Genomic DNA, 17,774 nt, shown 5'->3' with positions numbered 1-17,774 from the left:
CTATTTATTAAGTGTTAATTCAGAGAACAGAGAAGGTGTTGAATAATCACTCATATCAATATTTACTAGCAAAAGGTGCATCCCCAATTTGGAAGTTGGTTGCTGCGCGTAGGCAAACTATCAGAAACTTTAAAAGGTAGCTATAATCACTTAATGTAGGGCGTATCAAGGAAAGTTATACTGTTATACAAACATGCTCAGAAGTCCCACCTTTAGCTTGGCTGATGCTTCAAATGATGAAATTAGAATGATCAACTCAACCAGTAGCATATAGGCATTTATAGGACTTATAGGATATTCATGCATTCCCACTATAATTTGTTTGGTGCTGAACAGTGGATATATTAAGAAATTCCCAAAGTGTGAACAGGGCAGTGATTAGAAATGAGATGACTTCATTATGTGATTAAAGATGTGGTTGCGTCAAAACATTCAATTTGATGAACTTAAGACCAATAAAAGGCTAAAACATCAGCTACAATTTGATGCCGTTTTTGTCTTTGTAGACCAGTCCTGTCTAGAGATACATGCGTTTGAATGAGGCCATCTGTTAAAAAGCTCACATTATAGCGGGTGCTTCGTTTGTGGCGTCACTAGTGATACATCTGAAAAGAGTCCACGAGCCATAAATATAAGGTCGCTTCATTAGCCAATCATCAGCACGAAATTTTTATATAGGCCGTAATAAATGTTATCACTCGTAAAACGCATTGTCTGTGATCTCAAATTTAGGAATTTTACCCTATTATTAAGTTGCATGGACATCGATATTTACTAAATTAATAAACATTGTTACTTTAATAAATTACTCGATCGACACGTTTTATTGGCGAATAACAGAATTGTAAAAATTGCTGTAAAGTTACTGCGAAGGTGACTCCGATTTTTCTGGGCATCAGGTGGTTAAAGTGCTACGGAGGAAAATAGGAGAATGGAGGTAAATTTATATTTACTTAGATTCTCCTACAGATATACTGTTGAGTTTACATTCAGATTATATTTCCCTGTTTGAGGCTAAAACGTAATTTCTTCCGCATGTGAGATATGTATGTACAGCGAGTTATTGGCGGCTTCCTTTTAATCCAAAGCATCTAGCAATACAATGGCTTAGATTGACGAATATACTAAAAGTAATATTTTTAGTACTCATTAATACATTTCCAAATAATAAAATTATAACTTCTTGATAACGCTAATCATCGTTTTATAATTTTTTATCGGTTCACCTACCTACAATTGCTTCAATTTTTTTGTGGCAGTTTTATCTAGTAAATTAGATTTAGGATTTGACTTTAGACGTTCACTTCTCACTTGTAGAAAGTGAAGAAAATTGATTGATCAATGCAAATCTTTAACTTCCAGAACCAAAGTTTCAAATCGTTGGCTTGGCGTACTTATGCCTTTATTAAACGTTTATTCGTTTTTAAAATTCCACTCGCAATCTACCTAACTCCCAATTTGAAAACTTTCAGTAGATACGCGTTAGAATGACATATATATGAATTACATACATTTATTGCATTTGTTTTACTGATTACAGGATGTCTATGTTGTCCCACCCACCGAAGCAGCTTTGTCAGTGTGGAAACTGCCATAAATAGGAAAGAGAGACTTGAATGTGTGCTGCATAAACTATGATGTTTTGTTTGAGTTTGCTGCAGTAGATGAATTTGTCTTACTGTATCAGCTAAAACTATGTGACTGGCCACGACTTGATGAATATTTTTAATAAATGCTTTATGCCGAGATGACAATTTTTTTGCTTGTAAAAATTGTATAATAAAATAATATTGTTGAAGATAATGCAAAACATGATTTGCAGAATATTCTACTGAATTGGATACGGTATATGGATGTCCGCAAAACTGGAGAATGTGACTTCAAATCTAGTTTGCAGCAGATTTCTCATCCTTAAAACTCTATCCCTATGTATATTTTTTCTAAGATGCAGCATGCTCATTTTACATACAGAAGTAAGAAACTAGTTTTTTGTGTGGGCAATGATATACAGCCCCAACCCCAAGATAGGCAATGGGCATAATGTGGGTGAGGCTTTTGGAAGGCTGTATATCGTTAGGGTGGGTAGCAACGGAACTGTGCCCATACAAAGACCTTATTCTACATAGCTTGCTTGACAGAATTACCGTAGACAGGTAGAATTGGTAGTCGGTACTAAGATGTTTACACAGCATTTAGAGAAAGCTAGTATGACAAGTTTTTAATTTTCTTTGTTTGAGGCGTTTGAGACATTGGTAATAATGTACATGTATCTGTAGCTGGGTTTAAAAATTTATTTTAGTTAACATGAGCAAATGAAAAATAAAATATATGCTAATACAGTCGCATACCCTAGGACACTTATGTGTTCGCGTCATCTAATTTTTGCATTTTCGCGGTGTCATCCTCTCGCGAAAGTTTCATGAGCGAAACTAAACTATCATAACGATTGAGCAAAAACACAAAGTTAAATAGCTTTTTTCATTGATAACCACAATAAAATCGTCATATTAGAAATGCAGGCAATTTTCGTCTGTGGTTGGGCTCAATGGGAAATTTCTGGTAAACTCATTATAGCTAATGCACTGACTGAGAAGCATGGCAAAGCAAATTAAGATGATATCAGTTTAGTCACCAAAATTGTAACTGATGAGAATGAAAGTCTGGTAGGTGAAGTCATAAAATTGAAGAACAATCTTACAAAACTATTCCTTTCACCACTGTCAGAGACAGTGCTGCTACTTTAATTATCTGTATAATCACGAAAATCTTAATCGGCTATAATGTCATCATAAACTAATTACCTGTTTTATGAATCGCGCGCGGTAGTTAATGAACTCAAACAAAAATGTTCATTTTTAGATTAGAAATTCTCAAACAAAAGTTTAAAGTTGCTTCATTGTTTTAGGCTGATTTTATAGAGAAATCTTCGGACAACACTGTCAACTTCATAGAACTCTTAAAGACCGTGGGTTATGTGGCCAACGAATAATAAAATCAGGTTACCACGCAATTGCTGAGAAAGTCCAAAAATGTGTTTATGGCAGTGGCCCCTAGAAAACGCATAAATGCGTTTATGGCAGAGAAAGGGTTATACAGTTTTGGTTGTGAATTTGGTTGTTACCTATCCATCTTCTTCTTCTTGGGACTCGAGTGTGAAAGTCACGGCGGCAGGGACTTAGATGTCATTGATAGTCCAAGAAACAAATGGCAGCAAGTGATCAAATTGAATTATCGATCTCATCCACACATTTCAACTTGCAGTTTACAAATACGAACTAGTCCCAAATTGAATTTTTTTTCTTATTAGCGAACTTGACCTGAGGAAGGTAATCTGTTTTTTTTCCACTACACTTATTTTCACATCACTATATTTTCGCACTCACCAGAGCCGCGAAATTAAGTTGCAGCAAAATTTTACTTCGTGTGCTACTCACGAAACTAAATACTAGCAAAATAAAAGTGCCTTAGGGTAGGACTAGACTTTTATCGCAACTAGCCCATGTGAATCCGAGATATATTGACAGATATATCTCGTCATATATTGACAGTCTGGTCATGTCTTTTTGTCCTGAGCATTTTTACTGTGATCAGATTTTTTTCTATTTTAATCTTTGAATTTCTTATCAATGAGATCCCCTAACACAACAAACAACATATCAACAAATAGAGAAAAAAGCTATCTTTTAAGATCAACTCAAATTTGACACAACCACATCTTTATCTGATTTAGCTGAACAGCTTGTGTTTCCCACCTTCAGGTAAGTACAAATAGAAAAATCTAACCACCTGATTTGATTCTCTTGCAGTCTCTACTGGTTGATACCAGAGGCTCAGCTAACGAGCTATTATTTGCTTTTTGATTGAAACATTTACTCCTATTCATGGCTGTATTTTTGCCTCAAGATTTTTTAAGTAATTTGAATAATTTTTTTATAAACAGCTGTTTTCTAGTGTGACTAATTAAAATAGATTGCTCCTTTGATATGAGAATAAAATTTACAGTTGAAAATATCATACACATTTGAGGTAACTAGTATAATCCACAGTCCTAGATAAAAGAAACTTTGTAGATTTTTTCTTTTAAGCTTATTTTTTTAAAGTAGCAGGGATATAAGTAAGGAACATATTTTTACTGTCTATTATATTATGAAAGGTTTTATAAAAATTATTCATATCAATCAAAGAATGAACCCTTGAATTAGTTCAAATAAAAAACTAATTCTTTTTAAACGTACAATTTTTAATTTTAACGAGATTCTAGGTCATACCTGATTCCGGTTTGTATGCTGAATGTATTCCAATTTAGATTTAGATCTGTAATTAATTAGCAATTCTGAAGTCTGATTTGGATTACACATAGAGTTAAAGCCATATTAGGATGTAAGCTTCATTTTTTATTTTTGGATACACTGTCAAGATGCAATTCGGAATTTTATTCTGATTTTGTTTTGGATTAAAAATTGGTTATCGATTTAAATTCAGAGTTGATCTTGATAGCAATATCTGTTTTAGGTTAAGATTTAATGTCTGATATATATTCAATTTTTGCTATTATTTATAATTAGAATGTATATGCATTATGGAATCTAAACCATACGTTAACTGGGAATCCAATTTGAATACTGCTTTGTATCTAGACCTATACAACAAGTCAAAGTATAGCTTTATTTCAGCAATTTACTTGAAACCTTGTTTGGGTTTTTGGGCCAAGTGCAATTCAGAACTGAAACTTCATTTTTGCTCATAAGCGGAAGAAGATCTCAAAATAGATTTTAACTCAACATTAAAATTGTATGGCCTTACTAATGCAGATTTAAACTGTGATGTCAATGATACCTGCAGATCTGAATAATAATGGAAAACGCTTTTCAAGTAAGTTGTTATTCAAATTAGAAAATAGACTCAGGTCCTGACTTTCATTTAGGTTCCAGTTTGGATTTTTAGTTTTGAGTTATTAATAACCTCTGACTAGGTTTCTAATTCATTTTCTAATTCACACTTCTATATGATTTTGTTTTGAAATCAAATTTTCTAATTCTGTAAAACTGTAGAAATATTTAATGGAAATACTACAGGATGCAGCTATGAAGTTTAACTAAAAGTTTTAATAGATGACAAGAGTGTGAAGCTTCACTGTCTAGTTGCATCAGAGTTAATTTATAAATGGAGATTTATTCTAGGAGTAGATATAAACTATAAACTGAATAGTGTGACAGTTGATTTATGCAGCATTGTAAAATTTGATTACTCGGATAGTTCAGCGGTAGCTGCTGCAGAACAAATGCCACACTCTAACAATTTGCACATTGAAGATATTGACTTTATAGCTATGTTGAATGGAATCAGGTTTACAGTTAGATAGAAATAGATAGAAAAAACAATCAACTCTGAAATTTCAATGTGAAGACTATGATATAAATAACTCATGCAGAAATAAATATATCACTGAAGTTAAACAGTGGATTAATAAAGGATGGTTAGAATCTCAAAACAAAATATGGATGGTGAGGTGAAGGGGGTACATGTAATTCTACTTGTCGCCATTCTGCAAAGTAAAACATGCCATAGACTATAGTGGTGAGTTGAATAAGTGTGTAACTAGCAAAACAGAAAACAATGTAGCAGTATGTCAAGAAAAATTAAAATAATGGTGCGCGATGGGTGATCAGACATGTATACTTGATTTGCAGAAGGCATACTTAGAAGTTAATGTCAATGCGCCCTTGCAGCAGTTTCAAGCAGTGAATTTCAATGTCAGACTGTATGGGACGACTTTTATAGGGTTTAGGTCAAGCTAGCGCCTAAGATCCCGTCTTGTATAATAGCCATTGTTATTCCTAGATGAAAATATTTGAAGCGGTTGCAATCACTACATGTTTTACATTCCTTTGAATGAGGAAATTGTTCCTATACACGACAGAGACTCTGAGTTGTCTGGTAAGCAATCTCAAATAACTACAAAACAGCTGTACTCAATATGTGGGAAATTAATAGGTCACTATTTGGTAGCTAGATGGCTCAGAGTAGTACACAGTTACATGATACGAGAAGCCAACACATGTGTTTGGGGCAGGTGTATACCTCAAACTATTCAATTCATGTTAATTGAAGTGCTATAAATGCACAGAAACATGACCCGCTCAGGGGGCCAGTGACGTGCAACTGGAACACCAAAATGGAAAATTTCTGGTTGATGCTAGTAGCTCTAAACTATGCAGTATGAGTGTGAGTGGAGATTGACAACAGGATAGTAGAAGATACAAAATGGTAACGAGGTATTAATGATGGAGCTCTTATAAACGCTGCAGAGTTAGATAGATCGGCAAAGGCAATAAACATGGTTTAAGAAATTGGAGAAATTTGCAGATTTGTAAAGACTCAGCCATAGTGTAATACTGGGGAATATCCAAGCTAAATAACGTGAAAATGTCTAAAGTTGGAGGAACGAGTGAAATGATTTGGTTAAAAAGATTTGTCTTAATCATTGACATAGTTTAAGAGTTTGGTTTTACCCTTTGAATTTAATTTGTCTGATCTTAAGAAAACAAAGCAGACAAATTACCAAAAGTTTCCTAAAAGCGGTTCATAACAGGGATATGCAGTGTTAACATAACAGGGATATGCAGTGTTAACATAACAGGGGTATGCAGTGTTAACATAACAGGGATATGCAGTGTTAACATAACAGGGATATGCAGTGTTAACATAACAGGGATATGCAGTGTTAACATAACAGGGATATGCAGTGTTAACATAACAGGTATATGCAGTGTTAACATAACATGGATATGCAGTGTTAACATAACATAGATATGCAGTGTTAACATAACAGGGATATGCAGTGTTAACATAGCAGGGATATGCAGTGTTAACATAACAGGGATATGCAGTCTTAACATAACAGGGATATGCAGTTTTAACATAACAGGGATATGCAGTGTTAACATAACAGGGATATGCAGTGTTAACATAACGGTTTTGGAAAATTAGGGAGAAAACCTGCACAAACCTTTAAATACTCATCTTGTAGCAGTAAATCAAACTCAACGTTGAGCAACAATTAATAGGGATGCTGGCATCTGCAGAAAAAATTTAAAAAAGTTGTAAAATAATGCTGTGTCTATGGGAGTAGATCTGGCTCCAGCTCAGTAGGAAACTGAGCAAGTAGAGGTATCAAGAGACTGGTTTCAGTTAGCAGTTAATATAACTCGTTACATCACCTCACCACAATCAACAATAGAGGACTGTGGCCCTAGCAGATATGTATTAGAATGAAGCTATATAATAAAACCTCAGTGGCAGTTATAGAGCAACTAGAGCAAATATTTAGCAAAAGGGTGAGCCAACTGAACTTCTGTCTGACAATGGCCAATGCTTTAAAGTTGTGAGTTTTCTGACACCTAAATGGAACATCAATGACATATTTATTTACATGTAGTTGCTTATTCAGAGCCAGCAGATTTGACATTATAGCGAATGAGAGTCTGCTATAAAACCATTGTGTAAAGGCTGCTTGTGTAAGGTTTTAAAATATTTGGTTTAGAGTGTATTTAATGGCTTATGATGCCATTACCAGAGTATTTTTCCGATATCAAAGAATGACAGCTACCTATGGAATGCATTGGTATCTATTTATTAAGTATTTCTATTACAAAAGATAGATATAGAAAATCCCCGAGCAAGGTGTTTCTGCATACATGCAAATAATGACATAATTGTTTCTGTAGTTCCCTTTCATTGTTTTACTTAATGTATTTTGTGCTGTCAAAAGATGATAGAGTTATAATTTTTTTGTATGCATTTCTTTTATAAGTTGGCCATTTCATACTACATTTATATAGTGACTGAGCTTAATTTAACTTTATAATTTGCTGATAAAGGGCTGAGTGAACCAAAAATATCATTTTCAATTGATCAGCTTTATGTTCCAATTTTCCCCGAAGTTGCTGTCAGAGCTCAGGAAAAAACTCAAATGTCTATCAACTCTCATTGGTTATCATTCAAATGATATACAATTTTGTTTAATTTTCTTTTATGTATGGGATTGATTCATTTTTTTAATACTGTGAAAACTTGAGGCAATAACTTAATTTGTTTCATAACCACTGTTGTATGATAGAAATTGCATCTAAAAAATATTTTTCCTTGTTCCGAATAATGAAATCTGAGTTAATTTGGTCTTAAAATTTAATACCATATCAAAACACAACTAGATGACATACAATTTATACTGTTTCTATACAAAAATGAGTAATGACACTAATATTGATAGAATGAAATAATAATATGATAGTTAAAAATAAATGCAAACAAAATCAATAAAAAAGGATGTTTAGTTACTAAAATGAACGATGATGGTAGGTCAACAGAAGAAAAAGGTATGAGAGGTGGAATGAAATGAGTTGTTACCATTTTATTTATGTATGTTGTTATTATTTTAGTATGTACACTAATAACTACGTAAATATGTTTTGTGTTGACCGTGATCAAACCTGTCATGTGTTGCAAGTGATAGCACACACTTAGTGTTATTTCAGAATGGAAACTGAAATGTAAAATAACTTATTTTTATAGCAATAAAACGAGTATAAGGAAACAGTAACACACAAATCAGTCTTTAAAAACATATTTTGACATAGAACATTGAACACGAATATAATCAAATTCCTAACACAATGCTACTTAATTTTTTACTCACGTAGACTCTTGCTATTATTAATTTTATGTTTTGTCTTTTCGGCCTCTTTTTTTGACTTTCACTGCATACCAATTATACCAAGTAGCATAAATGTGTGCTCTATTCTCCTTTTTAAAAGAGTCCAAAGAATATGACAAAAATTAATTACACATCGACATGTTATCACTGCTAATAAACAAACAAACTGAATGGCTTATATCGGTTGCCTACACAAGAAAAAGACTGCGTCAAAAATCATTTCTCAAACATTTTGTTCTATATCAAAGCATTCAGTTTTGCAAATTATGTGTTGCATTTCAAACCATTCATATATTATGACATTCATAAGTCAAGGTTTCACCGTAGTAGCAATCAAGTAAATTACTCGTATATTTTCACAAGCAATGTCAGAATATACAGGGATATGTCAATTTATTTAGAAGCCAATATAAGAAGTTATGAAATCGCAGGAGTCATCTGCCCATTCTTATTTAAATTCAACTAAAATGTTACTGTTACAGTGTTGTAGCAAAACTTGCATAGCTTGTTGGAGTTGTTTCTTTAAAAATGTATACAAAAACCAATGTTAGAAAATTCAAGTCAGCTTTCCAAATTAATTTTTTCCAGTTTCAAAACATTTTAATTGCTCAAAGGTCATGTGATCCTAAATGTTTCTCCAACATTCATTTTGCAAATTTCCAACTCGGTTATATCTACATGTAATTTTAAAACATTTATGTTGCATCTTGCTTAAACAAACAAACTTGACTGGAAAAAATATATGAGTGTTTTTGACTAAGACTATCTTGCTTTATTGGGGCATCAATATAAAAAACTACTTGATGCTTATTTCTAAACGTGTAATTTCTGTACAATGAAATACTGAGTTATTCATAAAAATAAACTATAAACTATTTGTTGGTGACTTCTGGTTTGGTGCATCATCTCAATTCTAGTTGACATTTACAATACTTCCTTGGCAGCATCAAAGGAATCCGTAAAGCAGCGAATGACTACAGAAAAATTTGAAATTGGCAGGTAAGTTATCATATGAGAGTCACTTAATCATAAATAAATCTTGTGAAAAATTTGAAAGAGTTTCATTTTAATGTCTAAAATCATGTCATACATAAAGCATCTTCAAAACGAGCGGAAACCATTTTTAGTATATTTTCAAGTATAGACATTCATTAAAAACACAAATTCGTTGTGGTGTGTTTTATGCAGATGAGACATTGACCTATTAAAGGTATATGACCAATTGTACTGCAACTTGGTAGACAGTCAGACACATAAAAATACCAATGTAAAATTAAATTTGTATCAAAATTTATGGCTAAATTTTCATACGGGTTCTTTTTTCCTTGTCACATTTTTAATAGAAAAAGACTCAATTTTTTGTGTTATCCAAAGACAGTTACTGATGGTTATCTACTTTTGAAAAAACAGACAACGACCTTACAAAAAATGAAGATTTGCTAGTTCTTTCCTACTTCTACCACCAAAGCTTTTGTGACCACTTTTCAAGTTACTTACAGACTGCTTTGTCAGTAAGTTTACGGTTAACAAAAACACTTTTGATAAACATCTCAAAAACGTAAACATATTACAATATGCTCTAATTCAAATTACTTTTACATATTGGCAACTAGCATTAATCCTAAAAAGTGACTGCCCGTAAATCTGTGTTGAAAATTAACGATTAAACTGATATGGGATATAATTAGTTGTAACACAGTCAAACGGTACTATATTTGACGTGTTTGAAAAAAATCTTGAACGTTTATTTTTTGTTTAAATTTGTTCTACCAACAACTTATGGAAGATTAGCTATTACAGATGCACAAAGCAAAGTTTATCGAGTGTAGCACTGCATATCCAAAAGGACTTTCACACCCAAATTCAGGTGTTAGGCAATGTTATAGTGTGAGCGAATAAGGGTATTACTTCTCTAACATACCCTGGTTAAATGATACTTTTGGAAATGCAACAAAGAAAATAATTATTTATATAGAGTAATTTTTATCAAAAATGTCAGGGCATAATTCTAAAACCTGTTTTAGAGCAAGATCGTAAAACAACAACAGCTAACGTTTGTCTGTCATAATTGTTCAAACCTTGCCACTGTCTAACTTCTTGACTGATTTCAAATTTTAAAATGCAAAGTAAATACTTTCAAACTACCGTGTAACTTCATGATTGATAGAATTCAACATAATAAAATACGCAAAATATAAAAATAAAACCACAAAAAAGATCATATTTCCCGCGTCAAACCATAAAAATCAGCTGTAAGTGTAGTATGTATTGCCATGCATGCTGGAAAATATTAGGAAAGGAACATCCCTATCATCCACAAAGCTACATTCCTATGATCTTCTCAAAACCTGCTCACCAACATCAACTTTATCAATAATATCATGCAATGCTTCAATGCTTCCTAAAGTGATCTGATCTGAAGATCTTATTCAACCTGCAATAAATGTGCAGTCGCTGCAGTAGGTTCTTGGACAACAAACAAGACATGTCCTATGCAAGGTTGAATGTACGTTCACACTAGAGCAGATGTGATACGAAAGTTAATCGATGCGCCAAAGCGGAAGCTGCGGCGGCAAGACTGTGGAGTTTTCAGAGCGTTCAAACATGTTTGATTTTGGGTGCAACATTTTGCATGCTATTGGCTGTTTCAAGGTCATATACCGCAAAGAGTACAAGGGTCGTCTTACCAAACAGTAGTGTATTAATAATAATAAATCGATTACCTAATTAATGACGGTAACGTGTTCAGATATGGAAGAGCAACTCATTGCATTAGTAAGAGAGAGGCCATACTTTTATAATCAAATGCGCCAAAATTATAAAAGAGAAGATATTAAGAGGAGTAACTGGTGATAACTTGCAAAAGAGTTAAAGCTAGCTGATAAGTAAATAAATCATAATAACAGTTAATACATTTTAATTCCAATTTAAATTAATGCAAATAACATCACTATCTGTATCATAAATTCGCTCTGATGGATGCGAATGATATTGCACCAAGTGTGCTCTGAGGTGACATTAATTTGACACCCCAGCTGCTATAGCTTTGCTGATTTCACTTTTAGTGTGCTCATATCTTAAGCCTCACAACTTGATATTACAGCTGCAATTAATGATTCCCAACTGTATTTCCACTACTACGTGAATTACTATAATTCATTTGAGACTGGCATTACTAAGTTGAAATTGCCCAACCAAGCTCTTAGTCAGGGGAAAGCAGACCATATGACAGTTACTTACCTACTCATGCATCACTTAACATGTTAAAAGTATCCATGTGAATCATGTTCATTTGTAATATTTACTTGCTTTTAATTTCAGCAGTAATCATTACTTTGTCAGTGCATTGGTTCACTTTTATTGTGAATAGCTGTCTGTATCTTTTAGTAGCTGTCACCTACTAACCACAAATACACTTAAACATAAATAAATTTTTGTATGGACTAGTTACTAGAAACTAGTTTATACAAAAATAGGATATTTATAATAATAAATTTGTAAATAATAATAATTTATAATAATGTGTTCCTTTATAATGCCTTGATGAGAAGACATCAAGGTTATGTTTTGACATTGCCTGAACTGTCTTGCCAAAATATCTGACTTAGATTGACTACAATAGGCTGATGACTAATTCCCTGTGATATGATCATTGAGTACCCAAGTTTGTTTAATTTCTTAGCCGGCTTTGTCCTGTCCATCAAAATTTTAATGACCTACTAGAAGACAGATCTAAGGCCTGTAACAAAACTGACAAGTGTAAAAAAGCATGGTATCTCCCAAAGTGACTTCTTATCACCACTGCTTCTCTGAATATGCCTAAAGCGTCTGAGTGATATCCAGGCGTGCTCAATATAGGTGCCAGTTTGAGAGTGGCACCAAAATAAACTTTCCTTTTCTGCATTGTTGGCACCAAACTGTACTCAAAGTACAGGTAAACTATAAGCAAAGGTACACTGATTTATTAATATGCCTTAATCAGGCCTGGACCTAAGATATCATAATGCTGATCAGGATTAAAAAATGCGAAAGCCTGATCTTTAGGATAAGCCTTTCACATTGCCCCATAATGGCGTATTCATCACGGTGCCCCTTACATGATCTTGAAATAAAACAATATAAGAGAAAGAAGTACTTTCGGATTATGCAAAGTAGAATCAACCATGAAACTGAAGTGCCTTATAAAGCTACCACCAAATGCAAAAAATGCATTTTGCAAATGCCAATTGTTAACTGCTCTTTGCTCTTTTGTCATTTTACATTATTCGTGAGAACTTGCCACAAGTGTGCTAACAACTCAAACACTTTTATATCTAATAAATAATGAATTGTTAGTTTTTCTTATTACAACGGCAAGATTCGGACTGTTTATTAGGTCATGTTGTAGTTCAAAAAAGGGTAAAGTGTGGTTTGCTCTCCCTGTATCAGTACACCTATACACTGTTGGTACACATGTATACATGTGGCTGGAGGCTCCAGTACATGTGTATACACATGCTATGCAGGGGAATACATCTTGGTACATGTGGATACACAGGTTTAGTACACACATGTATACACAATAGGTGTATGCACGGCATACATAGTGAGTATACACGTGTAGCATAAGGCTGAGCAATGGACTAATTCATATGTACCAGTACAGGTTTCGGATACGTGTCCAAAAAGTGTCAGGACAGTGTACCAGATGTGTATGGGTTCAGAGTGGGCAATACCTGCTTTTGCCTGGGTCGCCTCAGCCCTGCATAAGTACACATGCTCACAGATCTATACATGGTCGTTTTTTTATTATAATCATAATCAAATTGTACCTCTGCCAAGTAAACCCGCTGTTCAGATGTTCCTTTCATCTCTAATTGTAGTCCAAACTTAAGAATCATTGTGTGGTCAGAGCGTTGCATAGGTACACACATTCAAGATTACATTAAACATGTTATTGAAATCAAATCCAACCTCCGGGCCGGGTAAACCTACAGATCGTTATGTCAGAAGAGGTTGCTTCCACCTGTTTGGCATAAATTTGCTTACAGCAAGTACCTCTACTATCAAGTTTAAAAAACAATCATATTGATCTTCACCGTGAGTAAAGTCATACTATAGGCAAGTTTGGCTGGTAGGGGAGATTGACATGTTTCTGTTCGATGAGAGCAATAAGGGTAATCAATTAAAGTATTTTTGATCTTTATTTCACAATTATACATTGACAGCAAATACTGTTATATACTATACACTATATCAAACTTTAAAAACCTTAAAAATTTCATATATTATTCGTAATGAGCTTCCTCCTGGGTAAGGTCTCCCCAACTAAAGGTTCCACATGTAAACATGTAACTGTTCCTGAAGTTTTACATCATCAAATGCACCATTAGGGCATCTTGACTTCACAAACTTCTTGGCATGGCGCCACAGAGTTTTAATTCCATTAGTGTGTGCACCTGCAAATATGATAACAATTACATGTATATAATCACTATTTCTAGCAACCACACGTTACAAATCATCTAGATTCAATTCTCATTGAGCGCTACTTTGTATTTACATAACATCGCACAGTGTCTATGATGAGTCTAGTTTTTTTAACATTATTTTTATTTAGCATCACTGGGCTTTAGGATTTCAAAAACCTATCAAATGAATAAAGACCAATAGCTGTGTTTCACATTTTTCGAATAGTGCAACTACCTGTCACCGGATCCACAAAGTTGATGCTGTGGTTCAGGCGGTGATGAATATAGATCAAGTTCAGTCCATTGTATGCCCGCCATCCATCAGTGGTCAGTGTGGAGCCCGGAGAGACATGATTCATTATAACTGCTCTCAATGTCCTATGGGTTCTGTCAGGTACTACTTGGAATATTGCTCTGTTGTTATACTCATCTAGAATTTCTACCACCCATCTTTCTTTGATAAGCCTGCCAATTCCTGCCTAAAAATTTACCATGTTTAACAAAGGCTTTCATAATAGGTATGGAATGCAATGAATGAATGAATTTGGTACACATGACTGATAGAAGTCAGCTCTCATTATATTCATATCAATATGTGTTATACATGTACTTGTATATGTGGTTCTAATAGTGCAGGTCAAGGACCCTCTACAGACTCAATGTAGCTTACCTTTCTTTTTACAAACAAGCTCTCATCAACTTGAAAACGGAAGTTTATGCCTCCAAGAATGCCAGGTGAATTTCTGTAGAATGAATCAATGGCAATGCTATCAAGCTCTTTCCCTAACCTCCGGTATGAAGCTATGTCTCTTTGCTGTATAGTTACTCTTATGTTCTTATATGCATGGTTGTTTAACGTCCAGGCCAAAATGTACCTAGAGAAGAGGAACAACAAGCTTGATCACATATGACCCATCCTTTTGTAGAGTTGTCTGTCCACGCACATGACTGCCCACGCTAGTGAGTCAACCACCGGCTCCTTGGTCAATACTGTCTGCATTTTAACAAAAGCATAGTTACTGGGCATTTTCATTAATTAGACCACAATAATGACCTGCTTGTCAAAACTCACCTTAGAATAACCTTTAGATCAAAATCTGAGAAGAGGGCAAAGAAAGATTTGTCTCTTAGAGATACTTGTGACCTACAGCGTGGACAGTCCCTGAAAACATGGATAGACCAGAAAATTCATCATCAAATTTTCTTGGACTACCCATTTATTATTATCATGCCATACATCAATCCCCATAATTATGCTATGAAAAAATTACATACCAGTAGTGTAACTGTAAGTGGAAAGGGGGTTTGCAACAGTACAGTCAGTGACAATGTGAGTAAAAGTTTTAATACATTGATCATGGCTCGACTGTGTTCAACTGCCCTGCTTAACAACAACCAAAAATCACACATTTACCTGGACCTTTACTTATTCTGCTGTCGATTATGGAGTTTATTTTGGTTAATGAGGTGATAACTAAGAGCACTTACCATACATATAAGTCTTTACGGTTGGTCCGGCAGTGCAGCCTCATCGGGACTGGATCTACACAGTTTTCACAAGATTTGGTGCTGCTCAGTAACTTAACAGACATTAACCAAGCCACAAATTCTTTATGAAGAAGGCTCAACTCAGATGTAAATGAATACATTGTTTCACCCATGCCCTAATCCTTAGAGTGAACTGAACCAAGAAGCCGGAAATAGCATAAACCTCATAAAATTATTATTTAAATTATAAAACAAACTAAAAAAAAACCAAGAAAGATGGAGCAGCACGTATTGAGACCCAAAACTCTACAGGAAACACAGTCGGTGTCCACACACTTGGCGGTACAATCTATGGTCATAGTGTTTATTACTCATAGATCAAGCCACGTGACCACCTTCATTAAGTATCTCTGGTCACTCAAGGTGTGATCTACATTACTCATAGTGGCAGTGCACCAAAAAGATACTTCGTGATATTTTGTGCTTACATGTTGACAAGCAGCATACCATTGGTATCCAATTTTTTAATAAAGATGGATGATATATTAGGTTATACTTTAATTAGAAAGAACTTAATTAAAACGTAAAAACTGCACATCTTTAAAAAGACTATCGTTAGCGCGGCAAGATAACGGCGGCTACCAGCAGTCGACAGTAGAAAAAGCAAAGATCGCCAAGGGGCAGAAAGCCTGCGTTATCATCTGCTGCTAAAAATGCAAAATGCCGCATGTTAAGGGGAGGGGGAAATGTCCCCCTGTTGACCCAAAACCAGAAAAGGAAAAAAGATCACTAAAGCAAAGAAGGTTGGATCAACTAAACATTTTATTCTTATAAATATTATATTTCAAATATCTATAGAGTCAAACTCGGATAGGTTTTAAAGGTTTTGCAAAAAGTAAAATTTTAAAAACATCCGCTTAGCAATGGTCCTTCGAAGGGAAGAAGAAGCGTGGTAACCTTCGGATGAACTTAAAGAAAAATCGGCAAAATTCATCTGGGTTAAAACGCTCAAAAGAAAAAGATGTATTTTCTATTGAGCATTTCAACAGCGATCAAGTTTTGCCCATTTTAATCTGAAAACGTCTTGGCAGTTACATCACCTAAAACAACAAACAAATCTCAAGTGATAGAAAAATCTTTAATATTCTGAAAAAAATTTTTTACATTAGAAGCATTTAATTTGAAACAAGCCATTTATGCTTTTGATTTATATATAGTTTGTATATGTACATGTATCTACTAATAAATACATGGACTTGTGACAGTGCTCTGATAGCGTGAACGCTCTGATAACTCGAACACTTTCGCTCGATCTAGTGAAGTTTGAGTTATTCATGTTTGACTGTACATACAAATTATGTATATGATATAAATTATTTTATCATATAAAATAATTATATTTGTTTTTTAAATAGCATAATTAATATATATCATCATCCAATTGTATATGAATGATATTATTGTATGAACACAGACAAAAAACTCATTGATTATTTATTCTAATCTGTTCTAATTCTGGTAGTGCCCAGGCCTGCCAACCCAAGAGTGGGGCAATGCTTGAGATTTGGTTTTGGGGCAATTGATGTATCAATGATAGTATATATAAAATTGTGGAAATTGGATCAAAAATCTCATTCATTTCTCAATCATCTTCATTTTTTTTTGTGTGATTGTGTGAGTCTCACTTTCAATGATTGAGAGTTGACAGGCCTGGTAGTGCCAACCAGTAGAGTAAGTAGGGTAATGTGTATGTATAAATTAATTAGTTGAACCTTAATGATGATCACTTCATAAATGATTTGAACACAATACACCCACAGTTATTCATCGATGTCAATATGCTTATTTGTTTTAGTCCTGAGAAGACAAGAAAGAGATGTGCCAGTGCAAGTGACAGTGATGAGTGTGGAGATTTAACAAAACCCCCGGTCGGCAATCAACTGATTGCTCGCATTAGATGCAAAGCCAGGCGTTTAGATAAACTTGACTTGATCACCGATAAAAGGTAAGGCGCATTAGACACCATCAACAAACACATAATTTTTATCTAAATGTTAATTCCTTTGTCTCAAAGTTGTGGTGTGTATGAAAAAATATCTTACTTTTAATAGCACATGTAC

At 34.1% G+C, this 17,774-nt stretch overlaps 1 protein-coding gene across 1 annotated transcript; it reads right to left on the bottom strand.

Moving 5' to 3' along the window:
- Nucleotides 1-14,023: 14,023 nt before the first annotated feature.
- On the bottom strand, nucleotides 14,024-15,827 carry LOC137390494 (uncharacterized). The gene is made up of 5 exons (XM_068076823.1): nucleotides 15,655-15,827; nucleotides 15,239-15,310; nucleotides 14,837-15,041; nucleotides 14,402-14,645; nucleotides 14,024-14,154 (listed from the first exon to the last, which is right to left on the bottom strand). The coding sequence occupies exons 1-5, from the start codon at nucleotides 15,825-15,827 to the stop codon at nucleotides 14,024-14,026; spliced, it is 825 nt and encodes a 274-aa protein (XP_067932924.1).
- Nucleotides 15,828-17,774: the final 1,947 nt, after the last annotated feature.

The sequence above is a fragment of the Watersipora subatra genome, chromosome 3, assembly GCF_963576615.1.
Source record: "Watersipora subatra chromosome 3, tzWatSuba1.1, whole genome shotgun sequence".
In the NCBI taxonomy this organism is placed as follows: Eukaryota; Metazoa; Bryozoa; class Gymnolaemata; order Cheilostomatida; family Watersiporidae; genus Watersipora; species Watersipora subatra.
The sequence above is the reverse complement of the archived record's forward strand: the minus strand, read 5'-3'. Positions and strand labels throughout refer to the sequence as shown.